General features: G+C 38.8%; 1 protein-coding gene across 1 annotated transcript in view; it reads right to left on the bottom strand.

The window, feature by feature from the left end:
• LOC138836936 (contactin-associated protein-like 3) overlaps positions 1–18,116 on the bottom strand; it is a 185,144-nt gene that overhangs the window by 30,141 nt on the left and 136,887 nt on the right. The window contains exons 14-17 of the mRNA XM_070035639.1: positions 15,842–15,986; positions 9,232–9,359; positions 4,193–4,363; positions 2,749–2,967 (exon numbers count right to left, since the gene is read on the bottom strand). Coding sequence (XP_069891740.1) covers positions 2,749–2,967; positions 4,193–4,363; positions 9,232–9,359; positions 15,842–15,986 — 663 coding nt within the window. The remainder of the gene's footprint in view (positions 1–2,748; positions 2,968–4,192; positions 4,364–9,231; positions 9,360–15,841; positions 15,987–18,116) is intronic.

Raw genomic sequence — 18,116 nt, 5'->3', positions numbered from 1 at the left:
ATCCTCGTACTCAGGAGGAAAAGGCAGGGGAACACAAGTTAGGGGCCAGATAAGGCTACATAGTGAGATGCTATCACAATACATACATACATACATACATACATACATACATACATACATACATACATACATACATACATACATACATACATACACACATACACACATACATACACACATACACACACATACATACATACATACACACATATATACATACATACAGAATGTAACAGCATTAAATTAAATATTAACAAAAAATGTGTTCTTAAAGTTGAACTTAGTAAATGTACTCAAAACATTTCTAGCTATATTTTAAATGTTTTATACTTTTTCTTTGTAAAGAACAAATTAAAAATCACTGATACCTTTGTGTTTTTGTTTCTACCCATGTGAGCCTAAGACAACAGTTCTCAACCATGGGGACACTGCTGTATTTAGGAAAATGTGTTGAAAACCACAGATTTGGGCTCATCCAGGGATTCAAAGATTTGGAGTACAGACTCCAAAATCAGAATTTTCAACTAGTCTCTCAGACTTTAGAAACCTTACCCAATAGGAATGCTTTTAATACTAAGGCAGATTTCCATACCAACTTTGCTCCTAGAAACCCTACTCATTTATTCTCAGGATTATAAATCAGAAAATAAAACTATTTCAATTGAACAGAGGTTTGATGATCTAAACTGAAATTTATATCAGAGTAAGAGCTAGCTGCACTTGAAGCTGGGTGTTCTGAAGCCATGGGCCACTCACCTATGCACACATGAATTCATTCGAGTTCTTTTGCATTATGGCATCTTTAGGCTAAACAGACCATGAGCTAATTTGTGATTTATATTTTATTTCTGACTTGGACATCCTTTAAATATGTCAGAATGACCTAGTGAGAGCTAATTTCATTGACCTGCCTAGTTGCCAAATTAGAACCACATTAGAATCAAATAACTTGAAAAGTAAGGCAGCAAAACAAAACATTTTTTTTCATCTGGAGACAAAAACCAGTACTAAAACAACAAATAATTTAAAAGGAAGACATCTATTACCAAGAATGGTGATATGTGTGTGTGTGTGTGAGAGAGAGAGAGACAGAGAGAGAGAGAGAGAGAGAGAGAGAGAGAGAGAGAGAGAGAGAGAGAGAGAGAGAGAGAGAGAGAGAGAGAGAGAGAGAGACAGTTGAGTGTTGGTCCTCAGGACCCTGGGCTCTGTCCCTGAATTTCTTTTTGCTCAAGGTTAGCACTCTACCACTTGAGCTATAGCTCTACTTCTGACTTTCTTAAGTAGTTTAGTGAAGGTAAGAGTCTCCTGGGATTTCTTGTCAGACTGACTTTGAACTGCAATCTTCAGCTCTAAACCTTCTAAGTAGCTACAATTACCGGCATGAGCCACTGGTGCCCAGCAGAATGGTGATTTTTAAAGAGTAGTTGGGAGAGAAAAGAAGCCAGACCCAGCTGTGAACACAGCAAATGTGAGCAGAGATGGCCAGAAGCTGGACAGTGGACATCCTGACAGAGCCAGGCACAGTAGGCTGCTTCTGCATGTGACCGGCTCTCCTCTTTCGGAGGGAGCACTGGAGGACTCTGCCCGCAATTTAAGGCAGATCTACCAACTTCAGTGAGGAGCATAACTGGAGAAATGCATACAAGAGGCTGTTAACATAAAACAGTTCCTGGTGAGTAGTAGCTGAAATTAATGTGAGTTGTCTTGGGCACTAAGGGCAAATTTGGAAAAGACTCAACACAGGTATGGGTTTCTGTCCTCGCTGGCTTTCTTTTGACAAGGGAAGTGATCTTTCTAAGGCTGCATAACATTGTTTTTCACCAATAAATTGGGTACTGCAACATCTGTGGAAAGAAGTAATAAATATTAAATATGGTGCCTCTTGTCAATGGTGTGGAGCAAGATAGATTAGGGAAAATGAAGCATGGTAAAGGGAAGGGATAGTAGGAGAAAAACAAAGATAGGAGCAACAATCCTCAACAAGAAATGTGTTCATTACCTTACTCATGTAACTGTAACCCCTCTGTACAGCATCTTTACAATAAAATAAGATTTTTAAAAAGGCAGCAAGGAATTCAGAAACCAACAGTGCATTTAGAAGCACTCTCTTCTTTGCTTCTAGATACACTGTTTCTGAATCTCAAGGATGAACATCTATTTTGAAGAATGCATTCTTTCTTGGAAGGGATGCCCAAACATACTGGTCAAAAGTTAAAGAGATAGTCACTCATAGGGATCCAGAACTCAAATAATAAAAGTGTAACACCAAATGCTTAGGAGTAAACATAAACACTTGCCTAGCATAACTTTAAGTCAGACCCTGACTTTATCATATATGTATGACATATATTAATATATAACATATATCATATATTAATGTCATATATATGATATATATTCCTATGTCAAAATGCACAGTGTGTCTCCTTTTGCACACCCACACTCTATCTGCTAGTGTCTCTGCCTTTCTGCTTTCCTACTGCTGACTAACTCAATAAAGCACCACCACGTTTTCTTGCCATTGTGGCCTATCCAAAAATTCTTATTCTGTGATCGAAGTCAAAGGCCCTGAGTGGAGCGACTCTACTTCTAGAAGGAAACTTCACAAACCTTCGTCTGGAACCTGTGACAAAGCCACAGTGGCCATCATCATTGCTTGCCATTGCTTCTGAGCTGCATTTTTTTTCTCAAGATCCCTTTCTGCTCTCAGTACAGCTCAGTGATAAACCAACAGTGATAAACACTTACCCACAAAGAGCTGGCTGCTGAGCTGCAAGCGGACAGGTCCGTCTGCTGGGGCAGGCTGCACCTTCTGAGGGAGCTGGTCCACTCGGAGTGTGGCTTCTTTCACATTTCTCTCGGCCCTCACATGGTGCCATCGGTTGTCATTAAGGGGAGTGGGTGACTGCACGGTGACTTCACAAGGTCCATTCCCCACATCAAAGGAAAAGACTACTTCCTCAGGAGCTGGAAATGGACAGCTGCTCAGTTAACTTTAGAGGGGAGAACATTTCACGCTGAGTGAACTGGAATGCGGCATCAGAGCCTGCTCATTAGGAAGAAGAGCATTATAGGAGAATGCTGCCGGGAGTTGGCTAGGAAGGCCAAATACATTTCTACTCTGGAGGTGAAAAACTAAAACTAAACTTAGCGACATCCATCTTCAGTATTTACTGTTTGCCTTGTGAAGCTCTGAGAGATATTTGGACACACACGAAAACTAGTATGTTATCTGGCTTCATATGGACACGTGATTCTATTTAACAGTTCAATTGTATATTTCAAATTTTATATCATTTTTGGTCAGTCATGGGTGGGACTTGAACTATAGGCCTGGGTGCAGTTCCTGAGCTCTTCAGCTCGAGGCTAGTGCTCTACCACTTGAGCCACAGTGCCACTTCTCACCTTTTCTGTTTATGTGGTGGTGAGAATCGAACCCAGGGCCTCATGCATGTGAGGAAAGCACTTTACCACTGAGCCACCTTCCCAGCCCCAGTCCTATATCATTCAGAAACATGAAATTTTGACAGTCAGGAATTAAATTTCACATCACATATGCAACTTGTATATTCAAGCAAATAATTTTCTAATTTAGTAAACAATTAGTAGTTTTATTAGTCTGTCTTATCTCCCTCTCTGCATATAGAATTGAGGTAGCACTTAACTGGCATAGACTGTCCTGTGTTTCATGAATTTGTCTCACTATTTGTTGTGGTCAGATAAGTGTTCCTCCAAGGACTATGTTATAAAGGCCTGGTCCCCAGAATGGATCTACTGGGTAGTAGTGGAACCTCTGGGGGATATAGTAGAGGGTAAGATTTTTAAGTCACTGGGGGGATGCTCATGAAGGAGACTTTTGTTTCTCTGTTTCCTGACTGGTGAACACACACAGCCACCACCATGGGCCACTCCCCAGGGGTCAAAATATAGGGGGTTTCCTATATCTTGCAGTGGAAACTCCAGAGCCATAAACCAAAATAAACTTCTTAGAAGTCAATTGCCTCAGGTATTTTGTTTTCATGATGTAAAGTTAACTAACATATTACTGAAGGTGACAAAAATCACACAATTCTTGTATTAATAAAAGTAAGACTGATACGGAAGTACACAGTAAAATTATAAATAAGACTACTAAAGAGTTTGTTGCTTATGACTGAATACCTCACAACTCTCCCCAGCATGGACAACTCACCATGCAGCTCCAGCCTGATGAAGTCTGTGATCCCCAGGTTCTCGACAAACACCCCTGAGGAAGCTGTTGTCTTAAAAAAGAAGGACAGATCAGCACTGAGCTCCCCACGGAAGGTAGGAAAATGAAGATATGAAATCTCAGTATTGAAGGAGGCTGAATTCCAAAATGAATCTGTTTACAACCAAACAAAAAAAAGAGACAAATGAGAAAAATAAAACAAAGAGCAACTAGACTTCATATTTCTAGTATTTGTTTTCACTCTTAATGAATTACTTGTCTATGCAAGCCTTCTTTATGAGGTTCTTCTGAACATGTAGCCATGACATGAATGTCCAAATGATGACTCCTTTGATGATTAAGATTTTAGACATGTGTGCAGCTAAGTAGAGGATTAGTCACTATGGAAATGATAGTATTTTCAAAAAGTAGTTTAATTTTTAAGTTATAGAGTAAAAATGACTTCAGAAGTAAAGTTATGAATCTTGACATATGCAATGGTTTGTGTAAACATTACAAAATTGGGAGAAAGAGAAGCTCCATCACCCCAGACTCTCCTTCTTGCTATCTCCCTAACTCATCCTCTAGTCCCAGCAATTCTCCCATTGCTATAGTTGCCTTTCTCGAAGCATAAGTGGTGTCATGCACCTTTTGAGGTTTGCACACATGGATGCATCTATAATATCCACTTCTCACTACTAACCTTGTCATCTGACACACACTACACTGTCCACACTAGAAATCTTACGACCTTGTTCCTGGCTCCAATAACTCTACACAGAACTATCATAACCATTTCCATATAGGTTTTTACATGAACATAAATTTTCATTTGCTAAACAACAGATACCCTAGAGCACAATTTCTGGATCCTATAGTAGCTATGTTTAACTACACAAAACTGTCAATCGGTTTTCTAGAGTGACTGGAGGATTTTTCACTTCTATCCATGATATACAAGAGACTCACTTGTTTTATACTTCCTTCACCACTTACTCTTCCTCTTGTGTGCTTTATTTCCTTCTCTTTTTCCTCCCTTCCTTCTTTCCACCCTCTATCCCTCCCTCCCTCTCTTCCTCCCTCTCTCCCTCCTTTCTTTCCTTCCTTCCTTCCTTCCTTCCTTTCTTCCTTCCTCCCTCCCTCCCTCCCTCTCTCCCTCCCTCTCTCCCTCCCTCTCTCCCTCCTTTCTTTCCTCTCTCCCTCCCTCTCTCCCTCCTTTCTTTCCTTCCTTCCTTCCTTCCTTCCTTCCTTCCTTCTTTCCTTCCTTCTTGCTTTGTAGTAGTATCACATAGCAGTTTTAGTTTGCCTCATGTCACAATTAATGTCATAGAATATCTGTTTATGTACTTCTGGGGCATTCTTATTTCTCTTTGATTGTTTGCTCAGTTGGAAAGAACTGCCATTTTTCCAATGAGATTTCTATCCATGCATACAGTGTGTCATTTATGTCATTTATGTTTTCTTGATTCTTTCCTTCAGCGTTTTACAGATATTACACCAGTTATGTTACAACTCAGTAGTTTGAATGTATGTATGCATGTATACACATGTGTGTACATGTGTGTGTGTGTGTGTTTGGACTTCTGTATAGGCAAATATATATACACCTGTGAACAAAGGTTTCTCATTTTCCAATCCATATTCATTTGTTTCATTGGAAATAAAATGTGTGTGTGTGTGAGTGTATTGTGTGCATGTGTGTGTGTGTGTGTGTGTGTGTGTGCAAGTCCTGGGGTATGAACTCAGGGCCTGGGCACTGTCCCTGAGCTTTTTTGCTCAAGGCTAGTGCTGTACCACTTGAACCATAGCTCAATTTCTGATCTTTGCAATTAATTGGAGATAAGATTCTCATGGACTTTTCTGCCCAGGGTGGCTTCAACAGCAATCCTCAAAACTCAGCCACAGAAGTAGCTAGGATTATAGGCATAAGCCACTAGTGCCAGCAAAACTACATTTTTTAATAGATTCTTTTCATTGGATTAAAATTTTCCATTCTATTCCTAGTTTGCTAAGAATTTTATTACAAATTTTACACTGAATTGGTTATCATAATCATTTAAATTATGATATTTAAATCAATTTTATGTAGATAAGGCATTTCAAAACCTTTGCTGATTTTCTATGTTAGAGAGAAAAAAGTATTGAATTTTATCTTTCTACATACTAGTCTGTTACTCCTTTCTTTTCTGCCAATATTATACACATATTTATCTATTTTGACATTGTTATAACCATACAAACAAGATTATTTTCTCGTCTTGGTGTATGGATATATTGTCATTATGTAGTGTTCTCTGTCTATATATATATATATATATATATATATATATATGCATATATATACATATTTTAGCTCCCTTTGCTCTGAAATAAAGATTTTAATACAGACTTATAATTCTTCCAATTGTATTTGAGTTATTCTATTTTTGCCATTTTCGATAAATTGTGCTTTGTTTATTTAATGTGAGTCGCTTATAAATAACACCATGGTGATTTACCAAAAATCCCTGTTTGATCCATGCCAATTTTATTTTTCTGTGCCACCATATGCCTACATCTAGATTAAATATTTCTGGTATTCTCTTTTAGTTTATGGTTATTTATCTGTTGACTTTCCATCATCACAACATATTTAATCACCTTTACAGTCTATGCTTAGAATCTGTCTTTTTGTTGTTGTTGTTGGTTGTGGGACCTGTATTCTGGACCTGGGTGCTGTCCCTGAGCTCTTGAGGTCAAGGCTAGCACTCTACCACTTGAGCCACAGCACCACTTCCAGCTCGTTCTGCTTATTTGGTGCCGAGAAATCAAACCCAAGGCCTCATGTAAGGCAAGCACTCTACCACTGAACCACCTTTCCAGCCCTAGAATCTGTCTTTTAAGTATTTCTGGTGGTATGTAAAAATCCCAACAACATATACTCCCCTTTATCTCTTTCCATAGATATGGCTATGTATATTTTAGCTAAAAGCCTGTGAGATTTGTGCTTTGGTCCTGGAGCAATACCCCCCTGCCTCCTGACCAGGTCTCACTGGGGCTGTCAGTGGGAGAGAGATAGGAGCATGTGTTCTGTTCATTTATTCAGAAGCGGAGCTGTGGTCCTCATTGTTACATCAGAAGGAGAGTGTGCATGTCCATGTGCTAATCAGTCAAGGTAAGATCAGCTGTTCTGCTGTATTTTGACTAACCACATACTATGGTCAAAAGTGCCAGCATTTCCTACTGACGTGACATCTGGTTTAACACCCCCAGAAGGAGTGTGGTTTCATAGTCCCCACTAGGAACAGCCTGACTCAGAGGTCAGCATGGCCACCAAGGTTTTGGTGAACATTACACTTTGATTGCTCTTCTCTGAAGTCCATGCCAGTGTAGGGTTAGGGTCAGTGGACTGACATAATAGAACTTCTATTGCCAAGTATGCTGAGTGGAGTGGGCAACAGCATTGGCCCACAGTCTAGTTCTAGTTCAGCACAACAATTCAGACAAGATGGTAATGAAGCTGTGAGACACAGCCAGATTCTAGGTCTATTTTTGTTTTGCTTTCTGTTTCTTTGGTAGCACTCATGTTTTCACTCTTGTTAACAAGTGTTCCACCACTTGAGCCAAATCTCCAGAGCCAGGTCTGTTTTTGGAGTTGAAGCCACAGCATTTGCTGATGAATTAAATATGAATTGTGAGATGGCAAGTGTGATTAAGGAGGAAGGAAGGACAGAGTTGCCATGTACTGAATTGGAGAAGGTTGCTTTTGTTTATTTCTTTCATGTTTTTATCATTTGAGTTTGAAATGCCTAACAAAATATAAGAAGTTTCTTATCCATTGGGCAATGAGCTTCCTCATTGATCTGGAAGTATAAATGTGGGGTCATTGGCCTTCAGGTGGTATTTGAAGCCGTAGCACTGATAAGGAGAGTGCCCAGGTGCCCATACCATCCTGCTAGCAAGATGATGATGGGAAGAAGTGGAATGGGATTTGTGAGATAACAGCTGAAGAGGACAGAAGCAAATCTTGGGAGGAGTCCAGGGTTCCTAACTAATCAACAAGGAGAAAAATTGAGAACTAACCTTTGGATTTAGCAGCATCACGAAATCACATTCGTGGCCAGAAGAGAGAAGCTAGAGTTTTTTTTACAGGTACCAGAAGAAGGAATGTTTTTATTTTATTTTACATAAGGGAGTAGAATCATTAAAATTTCCTGTGTAAACACTCAGAATGTCTAGGAGGCATTTATGAATAGAAATACCTAGTGGGTTATACTCTCAATGTCCTCTGATTGGGGCATCTTAACACACAGCAACATGCTTTGTAATTAGTACATATTAGATCTGTACAAATTGAATATTCCTTATTCAAATCTGAAATCTGAAGAGATGAAAATTTGTAAACTTTCTGCATCTTGAAAGGATGCCATAAGTAGAAAATTCCACACCTGGCCTCATATGGAAGGTTGTGGTCAAAAGGCAAACACATTAAATCCATTGTATTAGACTATCTTCAGGCATATGTATACAGAATATGTGAACTATAAATGATTTGTAATACATATAAGGTCTTTTATATTTAGTATAAATTATATAAATCTATAGGAATATATAAATATATTTATAGAAATGAGTATATAAAACATATTTATGTAAATGAACTTAATGCTTGATTCCCATATCTATGATTTTTCATAATGAATGTACAAATATTCTGAACTATGAAAACTTTCTGAAGTTCAAAACATTCCTTCTTCAAATCACTAAAGATAAGAGTTACTTACCTATGCAAGCCAAATGATATTTCAGATCAAGCCTCTAGTTATATACCTGTTGATATAGGTAACTACTATAGAAATTAGCCTTCACCCAGAGGTAATGTGAATTAGCTAACTTTTTTTCTCAGTTGTAATTAAACACATTTCTTCTTTTCTAAGTTAACATATACCTAATGAAATATGAATTCCTCAGATGGCAATTCTATGAACCTGTGCAAGTAAATTTCTCATGAAACACTGACACACATTCATTGGCATCAAGGGTGTTCTTCTTGCCATACTTACTGTCCCCTTGGCAGAGCAGAGGCCCCAAGGAATAAGCGGCTTCATAGTGTGGTCTGTCTGTGTCTGTCATCACAATCTGAGTGACCGGTAGGTGTTCCTTATGGGAAAGAACTACTGTGTCACTGGTCCTAGGAAACAAATATAGCTACCTTGACGTTATTCTGAATCAAACATGATAAAGAGCCTTTTATCAATATTTAAGAGGAGGTCGCACACATAGTCACTGACTATATGAGCTCATCTGAGGACCCAAAGTCACTGCTTGTGCACCTGGCCACTAAGAGGGAAGTGAACAGCTACAGAAACATGCTCACAAGTGCAGGTGCGAGATTACATTTCCAATGCACTTAAGTAGTTTACTACTTGTAACTTTCATGAAACATTGACACATTCAAGTCTTACTTGCACATATGCAAGCCTCCATGCATTGTACATGAAGGAGAAATTCACCTCAAAACAAAATTAAAAACAAAACAGAAAGAAACACGGCTGACAAGATTTAGGGTTTTCAATTCTCAAAATTTTATCATAGGCATCCCCTTATTCTTGTTTTCACTTCCTGCATTTTTGTGCTTCATGGTAATCCTAGTCTAAATATATTATTAGACAAGGGCCAGAATCATATAACGTTGATTATAGAATAATTTGTTTTATTTTGTACTTAGTTATTATTCATCTTTTCCTGTGTGCATTGGAAAAATACTACCAGTAGAGATTGTTATTCTCTGCTGAAGGTCTTGAAATTGATGTCTAAGGGATAGGGAGAATGGAAATGATTCTGTACAAAGGTTTTGGGAATTTCTGTTGTGGTTACTAGGCATTCACTTATATGTTGAGATCATAAATTTTAAAACAAATAACAAAGCACAGATTCAAAAAGGGGAAGACATGGTATAATGAACTTAAAATTAACAGGTGGGTAGTGCATTGGGCTTAATTTTTCAATGACTATTACCACCTGTGGGGAAAAGTGGGGATCCTGGGATCCTGGGGCTTTAATTAAGGACTAGATGCTATTCTGAGCTTTTTTCCCCTCAAGAATAGAACTCTACTTGAGCCAAAACTCCACTTGCAGTTTCCGAGTGGTTTATTGGAGATAAGAATCTCACGGACTTTCCTGCCCGGGCTGGCTTCAAACTGCAACCATCATACTTCACCCTCCTGAGTATCTGGGATTACAGGCATGAGCCACCAGTGCCCAGCAAAATTATTAAGTCTAAATTTCTAACAACTGCAAAGTCACCACTTAATCTAGTATATAAAGGCTGAAGCATATGAAAATGGAGCTTTCATTGCCAAGCCTGGTGGTGTGAGCCTGTCACCCTCACTAGTTGGGAGACAAAGATAAGAGGATCACAGTCTAAGGCTGGCCTGGCCCAAAAAACCAAGTCCACATCTGAAAAAACAGTTAAAACTAAAAGGACTTAGAATGCAATTTTAAGTAGAATACCTGCCTAGCAAGTAGGAGATCCTAAGCTCAAAAAACAGTACCACCAATAAATAATAGAAAGGAAGAAAAATGTAGCTTTCACAAGGAAAAAAAAAAGAATTAACAATTTAATATGGCTCAACCTGAAACTTTAAAATGACAAATCAAAATAAGTAGTCAAAGCCAGAGGCCGGTGGCTCACACCTATAATCCTAACTACTCAGGAAGCTGAGATCTGAAGATCGTGATTCAAAGCCAGCCCAGGCAGGAAAGTCCATGAGACTCTTATCTCCAATAAACCACTGGAAAACTGGAAGTGGCGCTGTGGCTCAATGGTAGAGCACTCACCTTGAGCTGAAGAGCACAGGGACAGCGCCCAGGCCCAAAGGTCAAGTCCCACGACCGACAAAAAAAAAAAGTAGTCATTCAATTCTCTTTAAGTGTCATAAAAATTAAAATTCCTAAGATCTTTATCCTGTTCAAAAATTTCAATAAAGTAACTGGTAGAATATGTGGTAAACTATGAAAAGGATGAGATGAATGTGGGTTTCTTAAATGGATTAGTTTAACATATAAGGTTGAATAAAATGATGTAGCTTTGGTAAATCCCTAAGATTGCTGCTATCAGAATAGCAAAAGCAGATTATCATAAATACATAAATATCAGACTTTGTTTGGAATAAGTGGGCAGCAACCTGCCCATTAGATGATAGAAAAGGTCAGTCTGGATTTGCATACATTTATTACATAGCAAATTAATTTCTAGTGTTAAGTAGCAAACTATTTGTAAATATTACTTATCTTAATTCTTGTGATTGTGATTTCGACTGAAAAAAAAAGATTTTAGAGGAAGAATAAAAGTGTATTCATTGTCATTAGGGATCCTTGAATTCTAAGGAATTATTTAAGAGCTATACCTTGTTAGGTAAGAAAAATGACACTCTCATTCTGCCTTCAGCATTAATTATGGATTCAGAACCCTGAGATTAAATAAGCAAATCATAATGAATGCACTATGTGCTAAAACATGTATGGCAATAGCCTTCAGGGTTGTACTGTTTGTACCACCTTTGCTAAATGTAAGAGGTTTGCTAAATGTAACCCTATTTTAGGGAGACTATTAATTGCCGTGGTAACCAGACTCATTCAAATATTCAGCAACCAACTTTCCAAATCTCCTTTTAAGAGTCCTCAGTGCTCTAAAATCAATTTCTATAATTCATTGTTTTTCAGTGAACTTCTTTTGGTAAATGATGACTTTCCCCACTTTGGACTGTCATGAAAGCTACAAAGGAAAACATGCTGTATCAAGTTTACAATTTATAAGTTTTCTTGTGACAGAGTGGCTGAAAACATGAACTATGTGTTTTGACAGACAAAGTTCTTGGTTGAATTTCATTGTTCTGTTTGCTCATCCCTGGTTAAAGCCATAAAGCATTTATTACTATGGCAAAACACATTTTGATATCCAATGTCTCCTCTCCCTGCCTCACTGCCACCTTTAGAACTGTCTTTGCCACTTAGTCCCCATTGTTTTTCCATGTGAATTTTGACACCAATTTAATAAGAAAAACACAAACAGCTGGGTACCAGTGGCTCACACCTGTAATCCTGGCTAATTAGGCAGCTGAGATCTGAGGATCTCAGTTTAAAGACAGCCCAGGCAGGAAAGTCCATGAGACTTTTTTCCAATTAATCACCAAAAAGCCTGAAGAGGACCTGAAGTTCAAGTGGTAGAGTTCTAGCCTTCTATGAAAAAGCTCAGGGGATTGTGCTCAGGTCCTGAGGAGAAGCCTTAGCATTGGAACAAAAATAAAACAAAACAACAACAAAAACCTACAATCAAATGGTTGGCATTTGTGTGGAATTACATGAAGTCAAAGAAAGAATCTGAGGTGTCTTAGCTGTCTTTGCAAGAAAGGAGATTTATGCGTAGGTCTTCTTAAATTCCCATAAACACATTTCACAATTTTTATTAAAGTCTGGCATGGCAATGGGTTTTAGAATATTTCTCATAGTAGCATGTTCTTCATAGAAAGCCACCAATTATTCAAAGTTTATTTTCAATCATTTAACAATTATTACATTCCCTGAAATTCTCTTCATTGAAAATTATATTACTGCATTGCAGTCACAAAAACATCCAGATGATAGCAACTCTTGTAAAGATTTTTGAGTTCTGCTTTGTTGAACAGTGGATGACAAGTTTGCAAAAGTGTATTTTAAGGAAAGTAGGTGCATCACCTTTCTGTGTCTCCACAAACCAGAAATAAACATGCAGGCAAGTGTCTACAAAGAAACAAGAAAGTTAGTAAACCAGGTGAGGATACCAGGAAAAACGTGAAAGACAGTGAGTGACTGGAGAAAAGAAAGTTAAATATTGAATCTTAGATAACAAAGAGACAACAAGATACTCTACACCTGCCAGATTCCCAAGAACACTGTTCAACTCAGTGAGTACAAGTGAACAATACAGCTGCCTACAATCAACTCCCAGCAGAGCAAGCTGACCAAAAGCCTGTACACTGAGACTAGCCCAGAATCGTGGGGGGAAAAAATCACTCATGGCAAGTTAGAGTAAAGAGGGAAATGGGCAGATATCCCTGTGGCTGGCAAATGTGCCTGACTGCCTGACCCCAAAAGCCACTGCCTAGCACAACGAGTACAAGTAACACAACCGCTCCTAAGAAGATTTTAGTAAAGCCACCTGACCAAAGGCTTGCACACCTGGGACTGTTTGGAATTGGGAAAAAACCATTCCTTCAAGGCTGTGGACTCAAGTGTAATATGGAGCAAGAGGGAGCTTCGTACACTTCCCTGTGAATCACACACATCCCTGTGATGGCCAGAACCCAAAGAACACCACCCAGCCTACTAGGTACAAGCAAACACAATTCTCCATGAAGGACTCTTGGCAAAGTGAGTGACCAAAGGCTCACACACCTGGAATAGGCCTAGGACTGAGTGGGTGAGGAGCATTACTTGTTGTGTCTCTAACGCAGTACAGGAGAGAAGAAACCCCAAACACATCCCTGTGACTGGTGCACATCCCTGTCACCACTGGACCCCCAAAGAACACTGTACAACACAGTGGAAAGGGGCCTGCTCCACCCTATCTCAGCAGCTATCCAGGGTCCAGGATGTAATCAGCCACAGAAGATGGCACTCAGGCCGCCCTCAGGCAGTCTAGGTCCCAGAGTAGTGATATGAATAAACACCACTGAACTTCAGACGCAAACCAGAAGCCCAGAGATGGGAGACATCTACCGGACTGACAAAGCTCAGAAGGTATGGAAGATATATCAAATAGGTAGGTTTCATTAGGTAGCCAACAAAGAGAACACCACATAGTATGCAGGCAGGAAAAGAAGTTTATTTACCAAACTGCTTCCCCCACAGTGTATGGCCCAAAGGAGTGATAGTGCCCCCCCCATCCCTTATCTAAGCCAGGGACAGGAAGAGGTGTGGCTAGGTGGGGGAAAGGTGTGGCCACACTGGATCTGGAAGTGACCTCAGGGCCTGGGACCAGCCTAGGGTCAGATGGAAGGCCAGAGGCAGGCCAGTATGTGACCTAGCAGGAGGGGGAGGCGACTGCTTCTGGGTGTGCCAGTTACCTACGTAACACAGATGCTGGGTAGAAACACTTATTACTCAGAAGAGACAAATAAGATAATTTCATATTATCAAATACTAAAAATGTTACTAATCAAAAAGAAATAATGATTGCTAATATATGTTTCAAATGTCAGCTCAACCAAATCTTAAATAGTAGAAGTAGTTGATACATCACTCTCACTGAAAGATAGGTCACCCAGACCTTCCCAACAAAAATCAAAAAAGAAATTTCAGAATTAAGTGACATAGGCCAAATGCACTTGACAGATATGGACAGAGCATTTTTACCAGTAGCTACACAACACACACTCTTCTCACCAGTCCATGGAATTTTCTCAAAATTAGATCACATGACACAAAACAAGTTGTACAAAATGCAAGAAAATTAAAATAACTCTATTTTATCAGAACACAATGGAATAAAACTGGAACTTAACAGCAAATAAAACCATAAAATATATTCAAAGACCGAACAATACTTTGTTGAATTATGAGTGGTTCATTAAAGAAAAAAGATGAAATCCAAAAGTTATATAGTATCTAGTGAAAATGAGAACAAAACCTACTAGAACCATTGTCACACAGCAAAGGTAGTGCTAAGAGGAAAATTTAGAATTATGAATGCCTACATAAAAATTTAATTGTAAAAAAAAAAGCAGTATCTCAAATAAATAGCCTAGTGATACACTTCAAACCCCTAGAAAAAAGGAGAACTAGCCAAATCCAAAACTAGCAGACAGAAAAGGAATAATAAAGATTAGGGCAGAAAGAGAAAATAAATAAAAGGGATTCACCTAAGAATTAATAAGTGAAATTGTCCCTATTGCAAATGACACAATTCTATACGTAAGGACATTAAAGATTCCATCAAAAATGTCTGGGATCTAACAAATTTCTATGGCAATGCAGCAGCATATAAAAATCAGTAATGAGGGGAGGGTGGAGAGGGGGCTGGGAATTTGGCTTAGTGCTGCAGTGCTTGCCTAACATGCATGAAGCCCAAAGTTCAATTCCTCGGTACCACATAAACAGAAAAACCCAGAAATGGTACTGTGGCTCAACTGTCAGAGTGCTAGCCTTGAGCAGTTCTCAGGCCCTTAGCCCAAGACCCAGGACTGTCAAAAATTAATTAATTAGTTAGTTAGTTAGTTAGTTAGTTAGTTAATTTAAAAATCGGTAGTATTTTTAATACACCAACAGACTGGGAAAGAAAAGCCTAAACATTAAATTCCAAAAATAAAGATAAAAAATAAATTCCAAAGGAAGTAAAAGACCTCTACAACAAAAACTTAAATCTTGAGGATACCATAAGATAGAAAGATATCCCATGCTCCCAGATTGCAGAATTAATATAACAAAAAATGACTAAATCTACTGAATAAGCAATGTAGAGATTCAATGCAGTGCCCACAAAATATTTCAGTGTAATTCTTCACAGAAACAGATAAATCAATCTTGAAATTCATATGGAAACATGAAAGATTGTAATGTTGGAGCTATTAAAATACCTAACTGCAAAGTGTTAAGAAAATTACAGTTTGTACAGGAAAATCATGTGGAAATCACCATTCATTCTGATCGGCATCACAGTTGCAGTGATACTGGGGGTCAATGCAGTTGCCCTCTAATCCACAAGTGCAGTTTTGAGCATTGGGGAGAGAATACGTATGTGTCTCATTGGTTCCAACCCACCAAGTCACTGGGGATCCACCTGAAAGACAAAAGTGAGAAATGTGGGCCTGGGAATGTGGCTTAGTAGTAGAGTGCTTGCCTTGAACAAAAGAAGCTCAGGGACAGTGCCCAAGCCCTGAGTTCAACCCTAGGACTGGACCCCCAAAAAGGTGAGAAATGTGACAGCTATTATATATATATATATAGAGAGAGAGAGTATAATAATATATTATTGTTATTATAGCAGTTATAATTACATAAATCAGACAATGAGTACATTTCTTTTTGGACAATGTCATCCCTTCCCTAGTTCTTGCCCAGATTTTCCTCCCATTCCTATCCACAAGTGGTATAGTTCATTTTCAATATAGTGTCTAGTGAGTATCACTACTGTATTTGTTCTTTCTTGTGACACTTACTTTATCCCTGTCACCACCTGTCTCCCCAGTATCAGTCCTTACTCCATTCTACTTAAACACTATAGAAACTAATATTTAATTCTGTAACAGGATAACTTTTTAAGGTATTTTTGAGTGTTTAAAAATATTTAAGACTGTCAGACACTGGTGGCTCACACATGTAAATCCCACCTACTCTAGAGGCTGAGATATGAAGACAATGGTTTGAAGCCAGTGGAGCAGCAAAGTCCATAAGGTTCTTACCTACAATAAATTACTCAAAAGGAAAAAGAAAGCCGAAGGTAGGGTTGTGACTCAAGTGATAGATCACAAGCCTTGAGCAAAAGAAGCTCAGAGACAGTGCCTAGGCTTTGAGTTCAAGCCCTAGGACTGGCACAGAAAAACAAAAAAAGTTTAAGACATCAATTACCATGTTTGTTTGTTTTTTAATTACTGAGTGAGCAAGAGGTCATTAACTCATTGAGACATGACATTATTTAGAAATTTTACTTGAGGCTTTCAATTACATTATTTTGAAATAATGCAATTGTCATTGGATTAATAACAAGATTAATTTATACATTAAAGTTAAAATCTTGTTGGGTGCTGGTGGCTCATACCTGTCTGTAATCCTAGCTATACAGGAGTCTGAAATCTGAGGATCACAATTTGAAGCCAGCCTGGGCAGGAAGTCAGTGAGACTCTTACCTCCAATAAACTACTCAGAAAAAGCCAGAAGTAGAGCTGTGGCTCAAGTGGAAGAGTGCTAGCCTTCAATACAAAGAGGCTCAGGGACAGTGCACAGAGCCTGACTTCAAGCCCCGTGATTGGCAAAAAATAATTAATTAATTAATTAAAATCTTGAGTTCCTAAATTACCATTAAAAATGTTATTAAAATGCAAATGGCAAATGTGGGTTCCTTTCACCTTATTAGTGAAAACACATTTTCTACTGAGTCTAAAAAGTTGCTTAGACATATAGTTGTGCTTTTTCTCCTTCTAAATGGCTTGGCTCCTTCTGTATAAACTAAAGAGAAGACACTGATGAGCCTTCTTTGTGCTCTGCGCCTTAGGTGAATCTTAGTCCTTAGCACCCCTTCTCCTCAGAGCAATCATAATTAGGCCACAGACCTGCAAACTACTTCAACTCTACAGGATCCAGATCCACCCTAAATAAAAGCAGGCAACGGTACAGGCACTACTCCCCACTCTGTGGTGAGGCTGGGGTGGCTAGGAAAGGAAGAGGTGGCAGCACAAATGCACACTTTTATGTCTACACTAGTCCTTATCTCGGTAGATTGAGAACTATCCAGTGCTTTTAAAGGTAAGAAATGGGTATTTGGTCCCAGCTAGGAAGTTCGATATAGAAGGTAACCGGGATTCAGGCCCATATGACAAGAAACAAAGAGAGGACATAAATAATCTTTCTCGTTCCTGCTCAAATAATCTTTCAGGTTCCAAGTTCCCAGGGCAAGGGTAGAAGGCAAACTCTCCCACTTTTGCCCAGGATGGGAAAGCCTACCAGACAAAAACTTACATCCAGTTGGAAAGGCTTTGGATAGTGTGACCACTGCTTAACAAATCAAACCAAAAATACATCATCCCCCAAAAGGGAGGGGACTAGGGGCAAACTATCTAGCAGGAAAAAAGAAGCTTTGGGCTTTCCCTCACTGGCTAACAGGGATATTCCCTCCCTGTTCCAGCAGTCTACTAATTCTTCCTACTTTCTTCAATGTCTCTCTGTTCACCTTTAAATAAACTTAACATTGTTT

The sequence above is a fragment of the Dipodomys merriami genome, unplaced genomic scaffold (assembly GCF_024711535.1).
Source record: "Dipodomys merriami isolate MVZ:Mamm:240054 unplaced genomic scaffold, mDipMer1.0.p SCAF_26, whole genome shotgun sequence".
In the NCBI taxonomy this organism is placed as follows: domain Eukaryota; kingdom Metazoa; phylum Chordata; class Mammalia; order Rodentia; family Heteromyidae; genus Dipodomys; species Dipodomys merriami.
Note: the sequence above shows the minus strand (reverse complement) of the source record. Positions and strands in the feature narration are given on the sequence as shown.